Here is a 25129-nt window from a genome sequence, read left to right on the forward strand (position 1 = left end):
GCGTCATCATAAAAGCTAACTCGAAGGGATGGATGGATGAAGAAAAGATGAGCGAAGAGACCGGGTGACTTTTTTCACGCAGCTCCGTCCCTGTTGATCTACGACTGCATGCGCGTCCACTTCACAGATGGTGTCAAAAAACAAGTGAAGCACACCGAAGAAGAATAATTCGAGGGATTTGTGGATGAGTAATAACTTCAGAAAGTGAGCTTTAAATGTTTATTTTGTGTGTTGCGTGACACTAACGTATGAGCAACGTTGAGTTATTGATGTTGTTATTGCTCTGCACTATTTTGAGTGTTACTATTTTTGTGATTGCACATTTGCACATTACATTTTGGGAGTGAACAGAGTTGTTAGAACGCTGGTTTGTAATATATTATGAAAGTTTGACTGACTTATCTGACTGTTTTTTTGACATTCCCTTTAGCGTAGCGTAGGTGCGGCTAATAACACGGGGCGGCTAATAGGTAAACAAAGTTTTGAAATATGCCATTCATTGAAGGTGCGGCTTACAACACGGGGCGGCTTATGGTGTGGAAAATACGGTAGATATACCGGCCACCAGACACATTTTTTTCTCAAAATTTGGGCCCCTGAGGCAAAATAATGGCCCAGGCCATGGATCATGTCTGAGTTAAAGTGTGTTTGTGTTGTTTGTGTCCTGCAGACGTCCAGCAGCTGATTGGTCATTCAGAAGAACTGGCAGGAGGGAGTTCCACTTTGAAGCAGGAGACTCCACAGCCACCCAACATTAAAAAGGAAGAGGAGGAACTCTGGATCACTCAGGAGGGAGAGTGTCTTCTAGAACCACAGAAGGCTGATCTCACCAAGATGCCACTGACTGTTGTCTCTGTGAAGACTGAAGATGATGAAGAGAAACCACAACTAGACAATCTCTTTGCTCCACTATCAGATAGTGAGGCTGAAGACGAGGTTGAAGAACCTTTGAGCAGCGATACAGACTGTGAAGGTGATATGAGGACTCACACTGACAACAAACACTCTGAATGCTCAAAAAAGAAGACAAGTAAAGCAGTTTGAACTGCTCAATTTGTGCTTAAAACTTTACATAAAAGGGCAATTTGACTGAACAAATAATGACCCACACATAGGGAAAAAATGTCATTGTTCAGTTTGCGGTCCAAGTTTTCCTAAAAAGAACAAATAACTGAACACATAATGACACACAGGTGAACAAACAAATAGGCACTAAATAAATTGTCATGAAACACTGCACACAAATACAGTACATAGAAGTAAGTGTGTAAAGTGTGTGTGTTGTTTGTGTCCTGCAGTCATCCAGCAGCTGATTGGTCATCCAGGAGAACTTCTCCCTCAGACAGGATGGAGCTCCACTTTGACGCAGGAGACTCCACAGCCACCCTGCATTAAAAAGGAAGAGGAGGAACTCTGCATCACTCAGGAGGGAGAGTGTCTTCTAGAACCACAGGAGGCTGATCTCACCAAGTTGCCACTGACTGTTGTCTCTGTGAAGACTGAAGATGATGAAGAGAAACCACAACTAGACAACCTCCGTAAGGCTGAAGACGAGGTTGAAGTACCTTTGAGCAGCAATACAGACTGCGAAGGTGATATGAGGACTCACACTGACAACGAACAATTTGAATGCTCTAAAAATATAAGAGGTAAAGAACGTTTCAGCTGCTCAGTTTGTGCTAAAAGCCTGACGAGGAAGATAGATCTGACTCAACACATGAGAACGCACACAGGAGAAAAACCATTTAGTTGTTCAGTTTGCGGTAAAAGCTTTTCTCAAAAAGGCAATGTGACGCAACACATGAAAACACACACAGGAGAAAAAACATGTATATGTTCAGTTTGTGGCAAATACTTTTCTCAAAAAAGCAATTTGGTTCAGCACATGAGAACACACACCGGAGAAAAACCATTTAATTGCTCAGTTTGTGGTAAAAGCTTTTCTCAGAACAATAGTTTGACTCTACACATGAGAACACACACAGGGACAAAACCGTTTACTTGTTCAGTTTGTGATAGAAGCTTTTCTCAAAAGAGCAGTCTGACATTACACATCAGAACACACACTGGGAAAAAACCATTTAAATGCTCAGTTTGCGGTAAAAACTTTTCCCAAAAGATCCGTTTGACTCAACACATGAGAACGCACAAAGGAGAAAAACCATTTGTTTGCTCAGTTTGCGGTAAAAGATTCTATCATAATGTGCACGCCGTGAGACACATAAGAACACACACAGGAGAATAACCAACCAACGGTTTAGTTTGTGGTATGTTGCTCACGTGTGACGACATCCACCCAAACTTACAACCTCATCAAAATAAATCCATTGCTTATTTCACAAAATCCTGATGAGTTCATCTGCATAATCTTATCTCCTCACGACCCCATGTCCTCTGTGTATCTGAAACTTTCCTGAATAGTAAGATAGATGATACTTGTAGTGCTTGGTTACTCCTTCTTTAGACCAGACATGCCTAATGACTTTTAGCTGGGGAGGAATGGTAGTCTTCTTCAGTGATGCCTCTGACGGAATGCCTGGCTTTAAACACCAACAACATAAATGGATCTGCCTGAAACTACACCTTCCAGGTTGCCTGGTGTTCATGTTTGCCTTTTTCCAAGGCGGCCCGTGTCAAAAATCAATTCCCGCCGCGAGAGCGTACTCGCTTATTAAAGCTGCACTGCTGGGGCTTCGTCTGTCCACAACTGATTACAATGTGTAGGACAAACACTTTATATTCATGTTTATCGTAAGGATATGTGTTAGAATATTTTTTAACCTTTATTGTGAAAAAAAGAGTTACCCATTTCTATGGCATTATTTGTAAGGAACTGTTGTTGACCCAATGTTGATGTGCTAAAACCTCTTCCTTGTTTAAAAGCTACATACAATATTAACTGTTATTTGTTCATGCACATAAATAATAATGAAGTGTTCATTCAACCAACTCTTGGTTGCTAAAAAGCGTTTTTATATTGAAACATAAATTATTATAGGGGATGCACAGATGAGACGTGTCAATATCAAAATATTATTTTTAACCAATAAGTTGTTGTTTGGAGTTGATTTCAGCTTTTTAAAGGGTACTTTAACACGTAAACAGTACAGTATGTACTTTATTATCATCATTATTGTAACTCTCTCGAATAAATACATCCAAACACTTTAAGACCTTCAGTATATCAGTCTGTGATATTAAATGATGGAATGGATTAAGCAAAGCAATCAAACAATGTACTAATATGATCCACTTCAAGAAACTCTTCAAACTTAAAGTGTTTACAAAGTACAAAGAAGAAGAATGCTGAATTTATTTATGCATTCATTCTTTCACTCTCAAAATAATCTTACTTATCTCATCGTATGAAATGTAACTTACTTCACCAATTATTATTTATTTATTTATTTTTATTGCGATTACTTATGGAGTATATTGTGAATAAATTGAGAACAGGAAGTGAACAAAAGTTTTAGAAACTGTTATGTAAAAGAAAAGGGGTAGGATTAAATAAGCTCTGCGTCTTCCTACTCCTTTTCGAGCATGTTGAAAAGAGAAACTGGAAATTGCGATGTATCATGTTGTATGCTTGCATGTTCGAAATAAACTCAAACTCAAACTTTTTATTAATAATTATTATGTGCATGAATAAAGATCAGTCATTATTGTATGAAGCTTCAAAACAAAAAATATATTTTAGCACATCAACATCAGATCAGCAACAGTCCTTTACTGTCATCGTCTGTGGCCCGGATCATGTTTTTGTTATATTCTGTTAGTTTTGGACTCCCTTAGTTCCTGTTTTTGTGCACCCTTGTTTGCTTTTAGTTACCATGGGTGCTTATCGTTTCCACCTGTCTCTGATTGGTACGCGGGACGCTCACCTGTTTCCCGAGCACTAATCAGAGGGACTATGTAATCCGGCATTTGCCGGTCAGTCGGCCTGGCTTCATTGTTTGCTTCTTGCTACCGTTACGTGAGTATTCCTTGTCTCTAGTCTGTGCTAAGTGTTAGCCTTAGGGTCCCGTGCGATCGGCACGCATCCCTTTTGTTTTGTTCTTGCCTGTTTGTGTCTTTGGTGTATGATTTATGAGTAATAAATCATCTCCTACCTCACGCTGTCGTCCGTCTGCATCTGGGAGGAACGACCCCGCAGCAAGCTGCGACCCCCCCGCACGTGACATTTACCATTTCATCAATACCATAGAAATGGCCAACTCTTTAATTTTTCGGACACGATAAAAGCTTAAATAATTTACATCGTGACCATACCCCGCCCCCAAAAGAAAAATGGATAAACTCGCTGGAATATAAAGACAATATAACATACATCCATAAACGTGGATGCATATGCGAAAGTGCAATATATTTATCTGTACAGTAATCTATTTATTTATATCTGCACCTTATTGCTCTTTTATCCTGCACTACCACGAGCTAATGCGACGGAATTTCGTTCTTATCTGTACTGTAAAGTTCAGATTTGAATGACAATAAAAGGAGGTCTAAGTCGTAACTACAAATATAAGTGTTTGTTTTACAAGTAGTTATCCGTTGTGGACAGACGAAGCATGAAAGGGGTACGCGGTGCAGCGACAAGAATACATTTTTGGCAGGGAATCACCGGCAGCAGCAAATAATAGATTTAACTTACAGTTGTGTCAATGACTCGCCTGCTGATGGCATCATAGCTGGAAAAATAAAATGTGTCCTCTTCACTGTCTCCCAGGTGTACAGATATTACGATGTGGAACATGTTATGTCCATACATTTTGTTTTTAACTGTGACTTATTTTTTAATCTCACATGAAAAAGCATGTGATTGGCTCTCGTTCATTCCTAACCCCCACCTCTCTTTCAATGTACGCCGTTAAAAAGCTGTGATTGGATATTTTCCCAACTTGTCCCACCCATCGACAAGACGAATGGATTTTGTTTTTGTCAACATTTTTGTTTTGTATTTAACTAACATGTCAGTTAGTTGTGTTACCGTCTTAGTCAACATGCCTTTGTTTTGATTACTTATCTTATTTTTACCTGCTCCGATGTTAAAACAACAAACCCCAAATAAAATTAACAGCTTCCAGCCCAGGGCAGGCAGCCAGCCCAGGTCCGACAATGCAACCAGGACTGAGTTCTTGTCAACCAAGATAGCCCCACAGCATTCAGAGCCTTGAGGAACTCTGGGCGGATCTCATCCACCCCCGAGGGCCTGCCACCGAGGAGCTTCTTAACTACCTCGGCAACCTCAGCCAGAAAGATAAAAGAACACACCAAAGAGTCACCAGGCACTGCTTCCTCGTAGGAAGACGTGTAGGTGGGATTGAGGAGGTTTTCGAAGTATTCCTTCCACCGATTCACAACATCCCAAGTTGACAACACCATCCCCACCACACACTGTGTTGACTGTGCACTTTTTTACCTTCTTGATGCGGCACTTTGTGGTCTAGAATCTCTTTAAAGCCATCCGGAAGTCGTTCTCCATGGCTTCCCCATGTCCAGGTTGTTGTCTTCCAACCGCCAAACTCCCACACCCCTTGGCCTGTTGGTACCTGTCAGCTGCCTCTAGAGTCCCATGAGTCAAAAAAAAAAAACCCAGATCGGACTCTTTCTTTCAGTTTGACGGCATTCTTCACTGCTGGTGTCCACCAACGGGTTCTAGGATTACCAACACAATAGGCAACTATTACAGCCAATAAACAATAGAGGTACAAAACATGGCCCGCTCAGACTCAAAGACCCCGCCTCTGTCTGGAAAATGCTTGAAAGTCTTCGAAAAATGGGAGTTGAATCTCTTCCAGCCGGGAGACTCTGTCAGATGTTCTCAGCAGACCCTCACAACGCATTTGGGCTTGCTAGCTCTGACCGGCAATCTGCCCTACCATCAAGAACCAACTCACCACCAGGTGTGATATGGCATATGAATATGCCGTCATGTACAGAAAAGGGAAATACAATGGTGTTACTGATGCTCTGTCGTCTTTCATCTCCAGGAACATCCATAGTTTCACCACCAGAGGAACATGTGTTGATGTTGGATCAGGAACATCCACTACTGATGACATCAAACCACATTGATAAAATAGACAACCAAAGATCCTACTCTTTCACGAGTATATGAGTACGTGTACAGAGGTTGGCCTCACAGTTTGGACAGAAACGTTATGCCTTGTCAACAAAGACAAACCGAGTTGAGTGTACAGGATGGATGTTTGCTGTGGGTAGCATGCATTGTTCTGCCGGAGCGAGGACAAGCGGCCATGTTTGAACAGTTACATTAGTCACATGGACCCAATGACATGAAGTACAAGGTAAAGTCATGCACCACATGCCAAGAACACAGAAAAGTCCATCCGTGGGAATGGCCAGAAAGAGCCGTGGGGAAGGCTCCACATAGATTCTGCAGGCCCTTTTATGGATAAAATGTTTTTAGGTATTGTGGATGCATAGTCAAAATGGTTAGATGTAAATCCAGTAACCTCATCCCACACATTTCCAACACAATCCTGGAGAAGATTGGGTCTGACAATGCACACCGTTTTGTCAGTGGACAAATGACAGAGGTCATGACAAGAAATGGAATAAGACATGTCACATCAGCACCTACCAACCAGTATCTATCGGCTTGGCAGAAAGAGCCGTACAGACTTTTAAAGAGCTGACGAAAAAGAGCACCGGGGATTCCTTGGAGACAAAGTTGATCAGAGTTTTAGAAGACATTTCGCCGTTTCATCAGATGAGCGGCAAAACGTCTTCTAAGACAAACCAAACAGTCCAGTTGTGATAAATTGAATGCCCTGAGATGACCATGACCTGGATGAATAAGAGAACATTCACAGACTTTAGCGGAGTTTTCAATCATCAATCAATCAATCAATGTTTATTTATATAGCCCTTAATCACAAGTGTCTCAAAGGGCTGCACAAGCCACAACGACATCCCAGATCCCACATCAGGGCAAGACAACGCTCAACCCAATGGGATACAATGAGAAACCTTGGAGGGGAATGCAGTTCCCCTTTCATACACAGGTTAAATAGTGTTCTTTAAGATGGAAAAAATATCAAGTAGAGTAGAGTTAAAGGTAGTTACCGTTTTAAGACACTAGATGGCAGTAGTGTATTGGCTATGACAGCCATGTTGGACACCAAGGATGTGTGAGGCTGTGCCCGCAAGCATGCAATTGCAGTCGTTGTTTTCCTGACGAAATAAACCAATATAATGAGTCTAAATCATACATATATTTTACATTCTACTATAATTACTGTATTGAATTAACAACCCCTTGGCGCTGTATTGTACTGTTTTTGTACTTGTTTTTATTTGTCCTTGTTCATGTTTGTTTGTAAATGTTGAACTTTATAAATAAAGGAGTGTATAAAAATAGAAAATAAATAAAAATTGATGCCAAGATATGTAATGATTTGTTGATAGAAAAGAATGCATGTTTTTTTTCAAACTTCCATATCCATCCATTTACTACCGCTTGTCCCTTTTTTTGGGGTCGCGGGGGGTGCTAGAGCCTATCTCAGCCTTTGCAAAATTTAGAAAGATTTATCAAAGTATTGTTTTAATAAGAAACAACAACAAAATAATAATAATGAGTGTAAATATTAAGGGTGTGGGGAAAAATCGATTTGAATTCGAATCGCGATTCTCACGTTGTGCGATTCAGAATCGATTGTCATTTTAAAAAATAAAAAATAAATTATTTATTTAAAATAATTTTTGTTTTTCATTATTATTTTTTTTAAATTAATCAATCCAACAAAACAATACACAGCAATACCATAACAATGCAATCCAATTCCAAAACCAAACCCGACCCAGCAACACTCAGAACTGCAATAAACCGAGCAATTGAGAGGAGACACAAACACGACACAGAACAAACCAAAAGTAGTGAAACAAAAATGAATATTATCAACAACAGTATCAATATTAGTTACAATTTCAACATAGCAGTGATTAAAAATCCCTCATTGACATTATCATTAGACATTTATAAAAATTTAAAAAAAGAACAATAGTGTCACAGTGGCTTACACTTGCATCTCATCTCATAAGCTTGACAACACACTGTGTCCAATATTTTCACAAAGACAAAATAAGTCATATTTTTGGTTCATTTAATAGTTAAAACAAATTTACATTATTGCAATCAGTTGATAAAACATTGTCCTTTACAATTATAAAAGCTTTTTACAAAAATCTACTACTCTGCTTGCATGTCAGCAGACTGGGGTAGATCCTGCTGAAATCCTATGTATTGAATGAATAGAGAATCCTTTTGAATCGGGGAAAAATCGTGTTGAATTGAAAAAAAAAAATCGATTTTGAATCGAATCGTGACCCCAAGAATCGATATTGAATCAAATCGTGGGACACCCAAAGATTCACAGCCCTAGTAAATATAGTTCTAAAACACACTCCAGCTCATACACTATCAAAAAACATGCATTTTTTTTGTCAAAGTATAATATTGGTGCAATTACCGGTAATGTAAAAAAAAAAAAACACACAACGACCAAAAAATTTATTATCTTCAAAAATAACGGAAACGTTTTGACTTTTGTGGGAAGTATGTCAACTCTGGTGACATTTCTATATAGCAGCATCCTTTTATAATTTTATAGCTGCATGCTGGGTGAGATACGAGGCGATTAAAACCAATTCCAATACAATTTTTTGCATTCTTTTTTTCATTTAGAGTATTATTAACAAATCTACTGTATGGGGGAAAAAAAACTTCTTGAAGTATGCATTATTTTGTGACGCCTCTCTCACATGAGCGAATCTGCAGCTCACAAAAACGTGGGTTTCATTATGGATGCTCCGCATTGCTTGTAAAATGCCCATAAAAAGTGGTACATGTCTGCTGCTTGTTCGATAACATAGCAAAACACCACAAGTAGGGAGGAAGGAACTTTATTGTAATTGCACAAGTAACAAAATAACACAAATTTGCAATAAAATATCCATTGTGCATAGTACACACAAAAACCTCATTTAAATAAGGCGGTCTGCACCAGTTGTGAAATTCACCAGCAATGTTAGTAGATCGCACGCAACACGCCAATAAATAGCAATTTTATAGATTGCACACGCAATCGTATTTGGATCTTAATAAATCAGGCCCTTGGTCATTTTCTTGTTTATTCAGTAGGATAATTTGAGTTTACAAAGGTTGTTAACTAAAATAACAATATACTTGAAAATATATTCTAGTTATTTAATAATAATTATAACCTAATTATATATATATATATATATATATATATATATATATATATATATATATATATATATATATATATATATATATATATATATATATATATATATATATATATATATATATATATATATATATATGTTAATTTTTTGTCTTTTTTTTTTTTTTTTTTTTTTTTTTGCTACAACAACCGCACCCACCCGAAAAGGGATGAGTGGTAGAAAATGGATGGATGGATGGACCTTTTTTCTGGCTTGAGCATGTGCAAGTGCCAGTGGAATACAAGTTATTTTAATTTCTAACGTGTAGTTGTCGATTATTTGAGGTGATCGGTATATAATTTGGCGAAATTATATTATATTATTTATATTATTATATTATATTATATTATTTGTTTCAAAACAATAATAAAATGCCTATAATTTGGGGGAAAAAATGCTGTCTCGTTGGGAACGGAAGTGGCTGACTTCTGGCGCATGCGCAAGCGGGTCGAGCAGTGGTACAGTCATAGACATCTTATAAGTAGACGCAGCATTGGCTGCTGTGACGCCAGAAATTCGGCCGCCATCTTGAAGTGGTGATGAGGAGTTGTCACGCCTTCCTGCTCAAATGAGCGGACTGTTGAAAATAGGAATTGGGGATTACTTTTCACGAGTAAGATTTAACATTAACGTACTATTGGTTGTATTTTGTGAAACAAGTGTGTGTATATTGTATATAGTTCTCTGCAAACCTATGAAATGTTCTATTTTCTCTTCATTATTTTTGTCAGAATGCACCAGAATGCTTCATTTGTATGTGAAAATCACAAATAAATCTTCTGGGGGAGGATGACCCCCCTACAGGGGTTTGGTTTCCCAACTGTCAGCCCCACCTAAAACAAAATTCACCAGCCCCCACTGATTATGATGCATTCTCATTTTAGGCAAAGTATAAGACAATACTTTCTTAACAGTATAATTGTAACCAGGAATAAGTCTTCAAGTTATTCAAATACTAACATTGTTGGGTAAGACAAAATTTAGTTTTATTCTGAATCCAGTGAAACAGATTGGTGGTTTTAGCTGATATAAAGACTTTCAGTTGTTTATATATGTTTATGTTTAAGTATTTGGCAGACGCTTTTATCCAAAGCAACATACATAAAAAAATACATATAAAACAATCACTGTAAACATGATCATTTAAGGGAAGAATGTAATACAAAATATCAATACAAAGTGTCAAGACAGAATAAACTCTCTGCTGCTGCAGCAACAGAGATACAGGCTATAGGTCCCTAAGATATATAGATATCTAATGTATTAATACATTGTTTATGTAGGATATACACATGTATATATAACCTAATCATATTGTTTCTTCATCTTAAAAATAGCTGACCGTTTTTTTTCCCCCTTCTCTGGGATTATATTCCCAGTTTTGATCTCGGACGTCTGGTCACTTATAGCATATAAGAATATTCTATTACTGTTAAGCAAACTATGAATAATAAAACATGTGTCTTTTATCATAGCTACACGTATGACAAAAAAAGCGCGTGAAAATCAGTGGTATTCAGTGAGGTAAAATGAATTAAATGCGCTGATCGTTCATTGCTCCTGCCAAATGAATTGCACTGAGTGGAGCGGATCACCACTCCAAGATGGCGGCCCCGCGTCTCGTCAGCGCCAGTAGGAAGTAGCGCTCGATGCTGCGTACCCTTAGAAGATGTCTATGAGTACAGTGAAAAGGCCAAGATGGCGGACTGAGCGGTTGTTGCTTTTCGGAGCAATTTCAAAATTACGACCTTTTAAGCCATAAAGATTCGAATTTAGCATTACATACCCCAAAATTAATCATTTTCAAAGCCCATGAAATGGAAGTTGAGTTTGTAACGATGGAGTGTTAGCTGAAGTGAAGATTGAAGACGTGATAGAAGATGGACGACTACTGCTATGCTAAGATGGCGACGTCCGCTAAAAGAGAACATGAAAGAGAATCAGCGCCACCAACTTCCAGCAAATCACCAACGGAGATAAAGACGAAAGATGAAGGTGAGTGAGTTGAATATCTGTATTTTGAAAGCTATTTCGAGCCCTGTTGATGAGAAATTAGCCGATGTTGTCGAGCGATTTGAACAAAGAGCCGCCATGATTGTTAGCTTGAAGAAGGCAGTGGAGTTCACATCAGAGGAGATGAAAGAATGCAAAAGTCAAATGAAGAAAGTGGAAGAGCAAAACAACCGCTTGTGTAAGGAATGATTTGAAAGAAGAGACTTTGAGGGAGAGTAAGAGATGTGCGGTGTGTAGAAAAGAACATTCTGCTTGCTGGACCACATATCTACATCAACGATTGGCGTTTTTGAGGCAAAACACTGCCAGTAAGATTTGGTATCGAAAACAAATTGAAAATGTTGTATTGTCAACAAAACAGGTTTCATCCATCCATCCATCCATTTCCTACCGCTTGTCCCGTTCGGGGTCGGGGGGGTGCTGGAGCCTATCTCAGCTGCATTCGGGCGGATTGATTGAAACTTGTATTAGTAGATTGCACATTACACTACATATTCCGTACAATTGACCACGAAATGGTAACACCCCAATAAGTTTTTCAACTTGAAATGATTTTTTTTTTATTTAAACGGGGATAGCAGATCCATTCTGTGTGTCATACTTGACCATTTCGCGATATTGCCATATTTTTGCTGAAAGTAGAGAACATCGACGATAAAGTTCCCAACTTTTGGTCGCTGATAAAAAAGCCTTGCCTGTACCGGAAGTAGCGTGACGTCACTAGTTGAAAGGCTCCTCACATTTTACCATTGTTTACAATGCAGCGAGAGCGATTCGGACCGAGAAAGCGACGATTACCCCATTAATTTGAGCGAGGATGAAAGATTCGTGGATGAGGAACGTGAGAGTGAAGGACTAGAGTGCAGTGCAGGACGTATCTTTTTTCGCTCTGACCGTAACTTAGGTACAAGCTGGCTCATTGGATTCCACACTTTCTCCTTTTTCTATTGTGGATCACGGATTTGTATTTTAAACCACCTCAGATACTATATCCTCTTGAAAATGAGAGTCGAGAATGCGAAATGGACATTCACAGTGACTTTTATCTCCACGACAATACATCGGCGAAGCTCTTTAGCTACGGAGCTAACGTGATAGCATCGTGCTTAAATGCAGATAGAAACAAAAGAAATAAACCCCTGACTGGAAGGATAGACAGAAAATCAACAATACTATTAAACCATGGACCTGTAAATACACGGTTAATGCTTTCCAGGCTGGCAAAGCTTAACAATGCTGTTGCTAACGACGCCATTGAAGCTAACTTAGCAATGGGACCTCACAGAGCTATGATAAAAACATTAGCTATCCACTTACGCCAGCCCTCATCTGCTCATCAACACCCGTGCTCACCTGCGTTCCAGCGATCGACGGCGCGGCGAAAGACTTCACCCGATCATCGATGCGGTCGGCGGCCCGGATTCAGAGGAAGTCAAGGTGAGGTCGGCGGCTAGCGTGTCTGCTATCCATCTCAAAGTCCTCCTGGTTGTGTCGCTGTAGTCCGCCGCTAATACACCGATCCCACCTGCAACTTTCTTCTTTGCAGTCTTCATTGTTCATTAAACAAATTGCAAAAGATTCACCAACACAGATGTCCAGAATACTGTGGAATTTTGAGATGAAAACAGAGCTTTTTTGTATTGGATTCATTGGTGTCCGAATACTTCCGTTTAACTATTGACGTCACGCTCGTACTGTACGTCATCATACATAGACATTTTCAACCGGAAATTTAAAATTGCACTTTATAAGTTAACCCGGCAGTATTGGCATGTGTTGCAATGTTAAGATTTCATCATTGATATATAAACTATCAGACTGCGTGGTCGGTCGTAGTGGGTTTCAGCAAAATGGCACTCATTAACAGACATATTATCCGGCATTTTGTTTCACAATATTATGCAAAAGCAACTTTTCTTACCTTCTGGTACCTGCTGATGTGTATTTGAGATCTGCATAAGTTCTGAAAATTTGCGCACATCCGCCACTGTAGTCTGTGACGATGCCATAGTCGATAAGCTTCTTCTCTTTCTCTATCTTCTTGTTATGGGACATTCATCCTCTGCTGTTGCCATTTGTAATATAAAGTAGCGTAAAGTTCTAACTTATATCTCGCTATGGAAGCACTAAAAACTACCAGTGTAGTGGGTTTACATAATTCCGGTTGGACGGTTTTTCATGGGTCAGTGGGGGTCATACTTGCCAACCCTCCCGATTTTCCCGGGAGACTCACAAATTTCAGTGCCCCCTCCCGAAAATCTCCCGGGCAACCATTCTCCCGAATTTCTCCCGATTTCCACCCGAACAACAATATTGGGGGCGTGCCTTAAAGGCACTGCCTTTAGCGTCCACTCTCACCTGAAAAGTAGACTATTATATATGTGTCCGTTATACATAGGTTTATCTATAACCCATAAAGTAGGCAGGCACGGAGCTATTTCTCAGCGTGTGTTTATTCCAGCCGGCCCGTTAATACACTGACACACAACATCCGGATTCCCATCATGCATTGCTTCAAAACTACGGCAAGTAGTAATGTCCAAAAACATAACAGAGACGAAGCAGAAGAACGAAGAAGAGACATGGTGACGACGAGTAAGAAGTAGAAGTACGCTTGCAAGTTCCAAAATGATTGGAAAAAATAATTTCAGTTCATCCAGGACAGCTTGAAGGGGAAGGGGTATGCTGCCTGCACATTTTGTAGATCAGATTTCTCCATTGAACGGATTATTGATATATATATATATAAAAAATACTTGATACCTCCCGAATTCGGAGGTCTCAAGGTTGGCACGTATGGCGGGGGTCTTAAACAGTGGCATTGTTGTGTGTGGACACGGATAAGGTTAGGTGTGATTTACCCTGGATAACCTTATCCGGCTTAGTGTAAACGGGCCCTCAGCCTCTCATGCCAGCGCGACTGGACCGCGACCTTGGTCATCTGCTCAGACATGGCGGTGGGGATCACAGATGCACTGCTGGCTGGTGGGGATCTGACGCTACGTCTCGGCCTTCTGAACGCTAGATCGCTGGCGAACAAGACGTTCCTCCTGAAGGACTTCTTTACTTCACGTAAAGTGGATTTTATGTCGCTCACAGAAACGTGGCGTCAAGCTGGTGACTCGTGTTTTTTTTTTTAGCAAGCCATGTGCCACTGGCAGAGATGCGGGGCTAGCAACAGCGCACAGCTTCATCTGCAAATAGTTTTTCCATCTTAAAACTTCAGACATTTATTATAATGCTGTATTATGATGTAAGTGTTTTATGTTTGTCTATCTGTAATTATTAGGGGTGTAAGAATTGGTACAAATCGAGATATGAATACTATGTTTAGTGAGCCTCTTGATGGATCTATATCTAGTAAGGGTAGGTCAATGTCTAGTTGGAAAGTCGTGAATCAGTTGATTGGAGCTCTGCTACAAAATAGGGCCGCTCCAATCTTGGGGGACTTATATGATGACATAATACGAGAGTTACGTTCTTGTTTGTGACTGACAACAGCAGAGCAACATGGCAAACAGCACCGAAAGAAACTTGAATCTAAAGTGTGGTAAACGTTTGGAATAAATAACAAATATCAGTTTGGCCATTTGTATAGTTTGGAGAGCAGCAAGCTGGCGATGAGGGAGCTAGGGATGCTAATGCTAGCAGAGCTACCAACTCGCAAAACAAGGACACGGACTTGAAAGATTTCTAGCCCCAAATTAGCCACAACTCTGCGAGGTAATCACAAGATCTGCTATGCTGTTCATGGTGCTAAAGACAAAGACCTCGCTGCACAGTAACCAGCAGAATGGCACTTTGAAAAGTATTTGAGATTCTACTATAAAGCTGCTGTTTAGTTTACGTTGTGGCTCTTAATTGTATCTTACACTTGTGATACTGTGGTGTTATAACACCTCTACTAAATCCTAAAAAAAGATGTCTTCTTGTCTCTAAATATGATTGTGAACGATAGGGGAAATTCCAACAAAAGTGCAGTTCCCTTTTAAGGCCTCACTGTGTAGTTTTTACATTCATGTTTCTTAATCTAAACTAAGCAAAGTTAAGGCTAATAACTTATTTGTTATCCTTTCATCCAATCGATAAGAGAACCGATTTAAAGAACTGAATCGTGAACTAGAATCATAAGTGGAATCATAACCAGACATATCTTTTCAATTGCCATCCTTAGGCACGGCTCTTCAAAGTCAAGGAATAAAGGAAAGGTAAACACACTTTAGCTTAGACATAATGCAGATCCAAACGGAATGTATCTGGCAGAAAAGACAAACAAAGAAAAGCAATACAACATAAATCACATAAGAACCACTTAGAGATTAAAGGAGAACTGCGCTTTTTGGGGGAATTCTTACGATCATTCTTATGTGGGACAAGCACACATATGTTTTTCATTTTTTAAAGAATTCTAACAAGCTATCAAAACTCAGCAACTAATAGGAGTCACTCTTTTCGGCCTATAAAGTGCTCTGAAAAACATTTTTAAATGTAGAAACAGGCAAGTTCTTAACATGAAATATTTACATATTTTAATAATAATAATATATTTTATTTGTAAAAAGCACTTTACATTGAGTAAACAACCTCAAAGTGCTACAGTGTATTAAAAAAAATACAATAAAAAGATAATAAATAAAAATAAAAACTACAACAGCCAAATAACTAAAACTAGTATGCATATATCTAAAAAAAAAAAGGCTTTTTTTTAAAAAAAAAAAAAAAAGGTTTTTAAGCCTTTTTTAAAAGCATCCATAGTCTGTGGTGCCCTCAGGTGGTCAGGGAGAGCATGCCACAGACTGGGAGCGGCAGAGCAGAAAGCCCGGTCTCCCATTGTTTGTAGCTTTGGCCTCGGAGGTTGGAAGAGGTTAGCCTGTCCTGAGCGGAGGTGTCGTGTGGAGGATTTGGGGGTGAGTAGTTCTTTGAGGTAGAGGGGGGCATTTCCATGGAGGCACTGGTGGGTTAGTAGGGAGACTTTGAATTCAATCCTGAGTGGAACAGGAAGCCAGTGAAGGGATTTGAGAATTGGTGTGATATGGTCATATTTCCGCACTCTCATCAGGATCCTAGCAGCACTATTCTGTATGTATTGTAGCTCATTTTGCTCATTTTAAGCAGACAGCAGCGCATTAATTTCACGTCACAACGGTCGCTTTTTCTTTCAAGAACAACTACTACTAATCATGGCAGACTTCATAAAAGACGACGACGACTACTTTGGGACAAATGATCATTCAAAACCTTACATTTTGAGCCTGAATATAAGAAGGATGAGCTACAAGTTTTAGAAGCTAAGTGATAAGCAGATCCAGAAAGGAGCACTATTGCTAAGTGCTAAACAAAAAATACAAACTTCGAACATAATAAAACGATCACTTACTGTACAATGTCTGCTCTCACCGGGATGCCGACTGATGCGATGTTCATATCTTCCTGTTTGGATGAAGAATTCATCATAATCATGGACCAAGACTAGAACACGGCGGCGAGACACACCTCTCAGTGAAATACAGAGCTTTCTAGAGTTGGCGAACCCAATGGTATTATTGAACAACAGGTTTTCCGCGGGGCATTAAAGGCCTACTGAAATGAATTTTTTTTATTTAAACGGGGATAGCAGATCCATTCTATGTGTCATACTTGATCATTTCGTGATATTGCCATATTTTTGCTGAAAGGATTTAGTATAGAACAACGACGATAAAGTTCGCAACTTTTTGTCTCTGATAAAAAAAAAAGCCTTGCCCCTACCGGAAGTAGCGTGACGACACCGGAGGAAGGACTGCTCATATTTTCCTATTGTTTACACCAGCAGCGAGAGCGATTCGGACCGAGAAAGCGACGATTACCCCATTAATTTGAGCGAGGATGAAAGATTCGTGGATGAGGAAACGTAAGAGTGAAGGACTAGAATGCAGTGCAAGACATATCTTTTTTCGCTCTGACCGTAACTTAGGTACAAGCTGGCTCATTGGATTCCACACTCTCTCCTTTTTCTATTGTGGATCACGGATTTGTATTTTAAACCACCTCGGATACTATATCCTCTTGAAAATGAGAGTCGAGAACGCGAAATGGACATTCACAGTGACTTTTATCTAAACGACAATAAATCAACGAAACACTTTAGCTACGGAGCTAACGTGATAGCATCGTGCTTAACTGCATATAGAAACAAAATAAATAAATCCCTGACTGGAAGGATAGACAGAAGATCAACAATACTATTAAACCAGGGACATGTAAATACACGGTTAATGCTTTCCAGCCTGGCGAAGCTTAAAAATGCTGTTGCTAACGACGCCATTGAAGCTAACTTAGCTACGGAGCTAACATGATAGCATCGTGCTTAACTGCATATAGAAACAAAATAAATAAATCCCTGACTGGAATAATAGACAGAAGATCAACAATACTATTAAACCATGGACATGTAAATACACGGTTAAAGGCCTACTGAAATGAATTTTTTTTATTTAAACGGGGATAGCAGATCTATTCTATGTGTCATACTTGATCATTTCGCGATATAGCCATATTTTTGCTGAAAGGATTTAGTATAGAACAACGACGATAAAGATTGCAACTTTTGGTATCTGATAAAAAAAAGGCTTGCACCTACCGGAAGTAGCGTGACGTAGTCAGTTGAACATATACGCAAAGTTCCCTATTGTTTACAATGATGGCCGCATGAAGTGAGAGAAATTCGGACCGAGAAAGCGACAATTTCCCCATTAATTTGAGCGAGGATGAAAGATTTGTGGATGAGTAAAGTGCAAGTGAAGGACTAGTGGGGAGTTGAAGCTATTCAGATAGGGAAGATGCTGTGAGAGCCGGGGGTGACCTGATATTCAGCTGGGAATGACTACAACAGTAAATAAACACAAGACATATATATACTCTATTAGCCACAACACAACCAGGCTTATATTTAATATGCCACAAATTAATCCTGCATAAAAACACCTGCGTGTTTGTTATGCTAGCTCCTAGCTCCTCTGCTAGCTCCTAGCTCCATAGAACACGCCAATACAATTCAAACACCTGATCAACACACACAATCACTCAGCCCAAAAGACCGTTTACCTAACCCAAGGTTCATAAAGCTTATATATTTTTAAAAAGTTACGTACGTGACGCGCACATACGGTCAAGTTATCGAATGTTTAGCAGCCAAGGCTGCATACTCACGGTACCTGATATTCAGCTGGGAATGACTACAACAGTAAATAAACACAAGACATATATATACTCTATTAGCCACAACACAACCAGGCTTATATTTAATATGCCACAAATTAATCCTGCATAATAACACCTGCGTGTTTGTTATGCTAGCTCCTAGCTCCTCTGCTAGCTCCTAGCTCCATAGAACACGCCAATACAATTCAAACACCTGATCAACACACACAATCACTCAGCCCAAAAGACCGTTCACCTAACCCAAGGTTCATAAAGCTTATATATTTTTAAAAAGTTACGTACGTGACGCGCACGTACGGTACGGTACGTGTTATGCTAGCTCCTAGCTCCTCTGCTAGCTCCTAGCTCCATAGAACACGCCAATACAATTCAAACACATGATCAACACACACAATCACTCAGCCCAAAAGACCGTTCACCTAACCCAAGGTTCATAAAGCTTATATATTTTAAAAAAGTTACGTACATACGCAAAAAAAAGCCAAAGCTGCATACTCACAGTAGCACGTCTGCGTCTTTGTCATCCAAATCAAAGTAATCCTGGTAAGAGTCTGTGTTGTCCCAGTTCCCTACAGGCGTCTGTGTATCCAAATCAAAAGTCCTCCTGGTTAGAGTCTCTGTTATCAGAGTTCTTCCATCTTGACTGCATCTTTCGGGAATGTAAACAAAGAAGCGCCGGCTGTGTACTGTTGTGGCTGACTACGTTCGAAAAATACGTCCATTTCGCACCGACAACTTTCTTCTTTGCTTGCTTGGCTTCCTTCTCCATAATGCAATGAACATGATTGAAACAGATTCACGAACACAGATGTCCAGAATACTGTGGAATTATGAAATGAAAACAGAGCTTTTTCGTATCGGCTTCAATGTGGAAGGCATACCCGTGTTCGCCGGGCTACGTCACACGCATACGTCATCCTCAGAGGCGTTTCGAACCGGAAGTTTAGCGGCAAATTTAAAATGTCACTTTATAAGTTAACCCGGCCGTATTGGCATGTGTTATAATGTTAAGATTTCATCATTGATATATAAACTATCAGACTGCGTGGTCGGTAGTAGTGGGTTTCAGTAGGCCTTTAATGCTTTTCAGCTTGGCGAAGCTTAAAAATGCTGTTGCTAACGACGCCATTGAAGCTAACTTAGTAACGGGACCTCACAGAGCTATGATAAAAACATTACCGCTCCACCTGCGCCAGCCAGCCCTCATCTGCTCATCAACACCCGTGCTCACCTGCGTTCCAGCAATCGACGGAAGGATGAAGGACTTCACCACTATCATCCGTGCGGTCGGTGGCTAGCGTCGGCTAGCGCGTCTGCTATCTGAGTCAAAGTCTTCCTGGTTGTGTTGCTGTAGTCCGCCGCTAATACACCGATCCCACCTACAACTTTCTTCTTTGCAGTCTTCATTGTTCATTAAACAAATTGCAAAAGATTCACCAACACAGATGTGCAGAATACTGTGGAATTATGAGAGGGAAACAGAGCTATTTTGTATTGGATTCCATTGGGTACCGATACTTCTGTTTCACTGGTTACGTCACGCGCATACGTCATCATCCAAAGACGTTTTCAACCGGAAGTTTAGCGGGAAATTTAAAATGTCACTTTATAAGTTAACCCGGCCGTATTGGCATGTGTTGCAATGTTAAGATTTCATCATTGATATATAAACTATCAGACTGCGTGGTCGGTAGTAGTGGCTTTCAGTAGGCCTTTAAAAGGCATTAAATTGGATTTTGCGTAAATGAAGGCCTTAAATGGCATTAAATACAATATCCAGAGGTGTGAAATATTTAGTAAAGTTTAAGTACTGGACTGGTAGTCAGTACGTCAATCAAGCAAATGAAAATGAACTTAACGTTGAGGTCATGGATAAATTGCGACGTCTGTGTTTTTTTTCTTCGACTCTGACTTTCAAACTAGATACAAGAGGTCTTGTAAAGGTCCGAAAGTGTAAAAAGTGCTGCCTCCATAGCGGCCACGCAGCTGGACGGCAAAATCAAAAGGCTCTCCCATACTCTTTTAACGTCTATTGGTATTTGTGTTTGACTTTCCCTTCTACTGTTACCAAAAGACATTATTTTAGTTTCACTGAGAGTCAAAGATAGTCTGTCTTTGTCAAACCATTTTTTAAATTTCTTCTGTAATTGTTTATTAGTTTCAGTGTGTATCGTCCGTGAATAATACTAATTTTGATTGTTTTGCAACTTTACCAATGTCATTTATATAAAGATTGAACAATTTTGGTCCCAGTATTGATCCCTGTGGTACGCCACAGGACATATAGCTTCACGTATTGCTTCGTGTTGGTTAAGTAGCTTTTTATCCAGTTTAGGACCAACCCTCTGATACCCTACCGTTCTAATGTTTTGATTAAAATATTGTGATTAACTGTTTCCAATGCTTTAGCTGAATCCATAAACACTCTTTACCATCGACACAGTGTCATTTTAAATATGTGTCCAGGTCCTTGGTGTCATTGACAACAAGTACTCTTGCTTCGGGACCTCAATTCAGCTTGATTTTCCCTGAATGTTTTCCTGCTTTCTCAAGTCACGTGCTTTCAGCATTACGTTTTGTGAGGTGCTCGTTGATGTTAACAGAAAATCTAAAAGGGCACTGCTGAAACAGGGTAAGAAGCTGAAAGGTACAAATGTGTACCTTTCAGCTTATTTCCCTGTTTCAGCAGTGCCCTTTTAGATTTTCTGTTAACAAGTTTCACGGGGAAGGCCGGAGTAGTGGTAGTGGTAGTGGATGCATGTTTTGATGGTATTAATGTCGACTTCAATTTCCTTTCATTGCAGAAAGTTGACTACTTACTGTTTTGCTGAGGCAACGTCCATTTCATCTGGTTATCCTCCATTAGTCACAGTTTTCGCATAGGATCTTGGTGTAATTCGCTGCCCTGTCACGATGATATCAATTATTTGTTTATCCTGATCCATTTCATCCATGATATTCCTCAGCATTATCATGTCTTGTTCCCCTGCAATAATTATCTCTTGGAGAATCTTCACTTCCTGAGGCATTTCCTGAAAATTCTAGTTTTCTTATTTTGAGTGTGCAGACTCTCTGTTTTCCTGCAGACTTCTCAGATGTTCTTTGTATTCTGATTTTTGCTTTTCTCAGATCTTCCTTAATTTTTCTTGTTACTCTTTCCAGGTCTGCTTTGTGGTCTAATTTTGCATTTTCTATGTCATCAACTATTTTTTGTAGCATCAAGTCTTGCTTCCTGTATCCAGAGACTCATTTGATTCAGAAGAAAATGAATGTTTTGGGATTTAAGTTTATCTTTTATCAACTAGACGTTGAGTAATCGCTCGACATACACTATATTGCCAAAAGTATTTGGCCACCTGCCTTTACTCCCATATGAACTTGAGGTGCCATCCCATGGAATTGTCCAAAATGTTTTGGTATCCTGGATCATTCAAAGTTCCTTTCACTGGAACTAAGGAGCCAAGCCCAACTCCTGAAAAACCAACCTCACACCATAATTCCTCCTCCACCAAATTTCACACTCGGTACAATGCAGTCCGAAATGTAGAGTTCTCCTGGCAACCTCCACACCCAGACTGGTCCATCAGATTGCCAGATGGAAAAGTGTGATTCATCAATCCAGAGAAGGCGTCTCCACTGCTCTAGAGTCCAGTGTGATGTGCTTTACACCACTGCATCCCACGCTTTGTATTGGACTTGGTGATGTATGGCTTAGACGCTGCTGCTCGGCCATGGAAACGCATTCCATGAAGCTCTCTGCGTACTGTACGTGGGCTAATTGGAAGGTCACATGAAGTTTGGAGCTCTGTAGCAACTGACTGTGCAGAAATCAATCAATCAATGTTTATTTATATAGCCCTAAATCACAAGTGTCTCAAAGGGCTGTACAAGCCACAACGACATCCTCGGTACAGAGCCCACATACGGGCAAGGAAAAACTCACCCCAGTGGGACGTCGGTGAATGACTATGAGAAACCTTGGAGAGGACCGCATATGTGGGTAACCCCCCCCCCCTCTAGGGGAGACCGAAAGCAACGGATGTCGAGTGGGTCTGACATAATATTGTGAATTGAGAAAGTCTTTGCACTATGCGCTTCAGCATCCGCCGACCCCTCTCTGTCAGTTTACGTGGCCTACCACTTGGTGGCTGACTTGCTGTTGTTCCCAAACTCTTCACTTTTCTTATAATAAAGTTGACTTCGGAATATTTAGGAGCGAGGAAATTTCACGACTGGATTTGTTGCACAGGTGGCATCCTATGACAGTCCCACGCTGGAAATTACTGAGCTGCCCATTCTTTCACAAATGTTTGTAGAAACAGTCTCCATGTCTAAGTGCGTGATTTTATACACCAGGCCAAGTGATTAGGACACCTGATTCTCGTTGCCTCCCCTTCGACAAATGGACAAAATTTTTCGCTAAGTAGAATCGCAGCTGACCTGGACATTCGAAAGTTCTCTTGCTGTTCCGCTGGCACAACACTCGTTGACAAACATATCCCACCAGGCTGCCGTTCTTCTAGGCCTTATCCAAAACAGTCTCTCAACATTGCTATGTTGCCGTCTGAGAAGTGTTGTATCCCAAATAGCTGCAGTTTCCTTCTCTTAAGGTATTCATGTGTGATTTCCACAAGCGTCTGTGCATGTAGAAGGACAAACACGGGCATGTCTGGGTGACTCACCTCCATCTGTCCAGTGGTTAGCTCCGAGTTACGAAACCAGTTGTTATGGCTGTGGCGCGTTCTTTCTGGCGTCACGTCCTGTGTGGGGCGCGGTCTTTCCGCCGTCACTTTGGGGAAGTATAGCTCGGTTGCTGGAGTGGCCGTGCCAGCAACTTGAGGGTTCCAGCTTCGATCCCCGCTTCCGCCATCCCAATCATTGCCGTTGTGTCCTTGGGCAAGACACTTTACCCACCTGCTCCCAGTGGTTTAAATGTAACTTAGATATTGGGTTTCACTATGTAAAAGTGCTTTGAGTCACTAGAGAAAAGCGCTATATAAATATGTGGAAGTTGATCTCCAGGGGGTTCTTCGGACCACCAAGCACCGACATGACAGCCCGGTACAGGTTCACGATATACACTACCGTTCAAAAGTTTGGGGTCACATTGAAATGTCCTTATTTTTGAAGGAAAAGCACTGTACTTTTCAATGAAGATAACTTTAAACTAGTCTTAACTTTAAAGAAATACACTCTATACATTGCTAATGTGGTAAATGACTATTCTAGCTGCAAATGTCTGGTTTTTGGTGCAATATCTACATAGGTGTATAGAAGCCCATTTCCAGCAACTATCACTCCAGTGTTCTAATGGTACAATGTGTTTGCTCATTGGCTCAGAAGGCTAATTGATGATTAGAAAACCCTTGTGCAATCATGTTCACACATCGGAAAACAGTTTAGCTCGTTACAGAAGCTACAAAACTGACCTTCCTTTGAGCAGATTGAGTTTCTGGAGCGTCACATTTGTGGGGTCAATCAAACGCTCAAAATGGCCAGAAAAAGAGAACTTTCATCTGAAACTCGACAGTCTATTCTTGTTCTTAGAAATGAAGGCTATTCCACAAAATTGTTTGGCTGACCCCAAACTTTTGAACGGTAGTGTAGTTTTATTTTTCAATAGAGTCTGGCTCTTGCTTTCTAGCAATTGTTTGTGTGTCTGTCTCAGGCTCGCGCTCGTTCTCGCTCTTACTCCAGCTCCAACTCCAACTCCAACAACTCTCTCTTCCCGGCTGCTGCCTTTTAACAGAGCGACAGGTGATTAGATAACCAGGCCCTGGTGGGCCATCTACGCACCTGTCGCTGATCTCGAAGTCGGTCCTGGCACACCCCGCTTCGCTGCAGCTGCGCAGGCCACGCCCCCCTCCACAAAATATAATTCACTTAACACTTAACTTCTTCTCCGAACTCCATTTGTAAACGATCGATGAGTCCACACAAAGCTAAGAGCCGGAGATTCAAGAACTACACTCACTGACACGTGTAAAAAATGATCCAAGGAGGGGGAACTTAAACGATGGGTTAGTGTGGCTGCACGGGGTTTAGGCTAAATAATTATTTGTTTAAGGGGTTATCCAGCTTAATGTAGACAACAGGGCCTAAGCAAAAGTGTGTTTGTGTTGTTTGTGTCCCGCAGGCGTCCAGCAGCTGATTGGTCATCCAGAAGAACGTTCCACTCACTCGCGTTCCACTCAGTCGGGAGGGAGCTCCACTTTGACTCCACAGCCACCCCACATTAAAGAGGAAGAGGAGGAACTCTGGATCACTCAGGAGGGAGAGTGTCTTCTAGGACCACGGGAGGCTGACTATGAAGACAATCCACAAGGAGACAACCTCTTCACTCTATCAGATAGTGAGGCTGAAGACGAGGTTGAGGAATCTTTGAGCAGCGATACAGATTGTGAAGGTGATATGAGGACTCACACTGATAACACACATTGAATGCTCTAAAACAGGAGTCACCAACGCGGTGCCCGCGGGCACCAGGTCGCCCGTAAGGACCAGTTGAGTCGCCCGCTGGCCTGTTTTAAAAATAGCTCAAATAGCAGCACTTACCAATGAGCTGCCTCTATTTTTTAAATTGTATTTATTTACTAGTGTGTTAGTTCTAACTGTCGTGCGGGTTCTCAGGACCATCCAG

The 25129-nt window shown here is 40.5% G+C and overlaps 1 protein-coding gene across 1 annotated transcript in view; it reads left to right on the forward strand.

Moving 5' to 3' along the window:
• LOC133632116 (zinc finger protein 135-like) overlaps positions 1-25129 on the forward strand; it is a 38459-nt gene that overhangs the window by 6431 nt on the left and 6899 nt on the right. The window contains exons 2-7 of the mRNA XM_062024349.1: positions 506-548; positions 671-973; positions 1299-2242; positions 5802-5906; positions 12660-12726; positions 24626-24895. Of these exons, the coding sequence (XP_061880333.1) occupies positions 506-548; positions 671-973; positions 1299-2242; positions 5802-5906; positions 12660-12726; positions 24626-24895 (1732 nt within the window). The remainder of the gene's footprint in view (positions 1-505; positions 549-670; positions 974-1298; positions 2243-5801; positions 5907-12659; positions 12727-24625; positions 24896-25129) is intronic.

Source organism: Entelurus aequoreus, linkage group LG17, assembly GCF_033978785.1.
Source record: "Entelurus aequoreus isolate RoL-2023_Sb linkage group LG17, RoL_Eaeq_v1.1, whole genome shotgun sequence".
Taxonomy (NCBI): Eukaryota; Metazoa; Chordata; class Actinopteri; order Syngnathiformes; family Syngnathidae; genus Entelurus; species Entelurus aequoreus.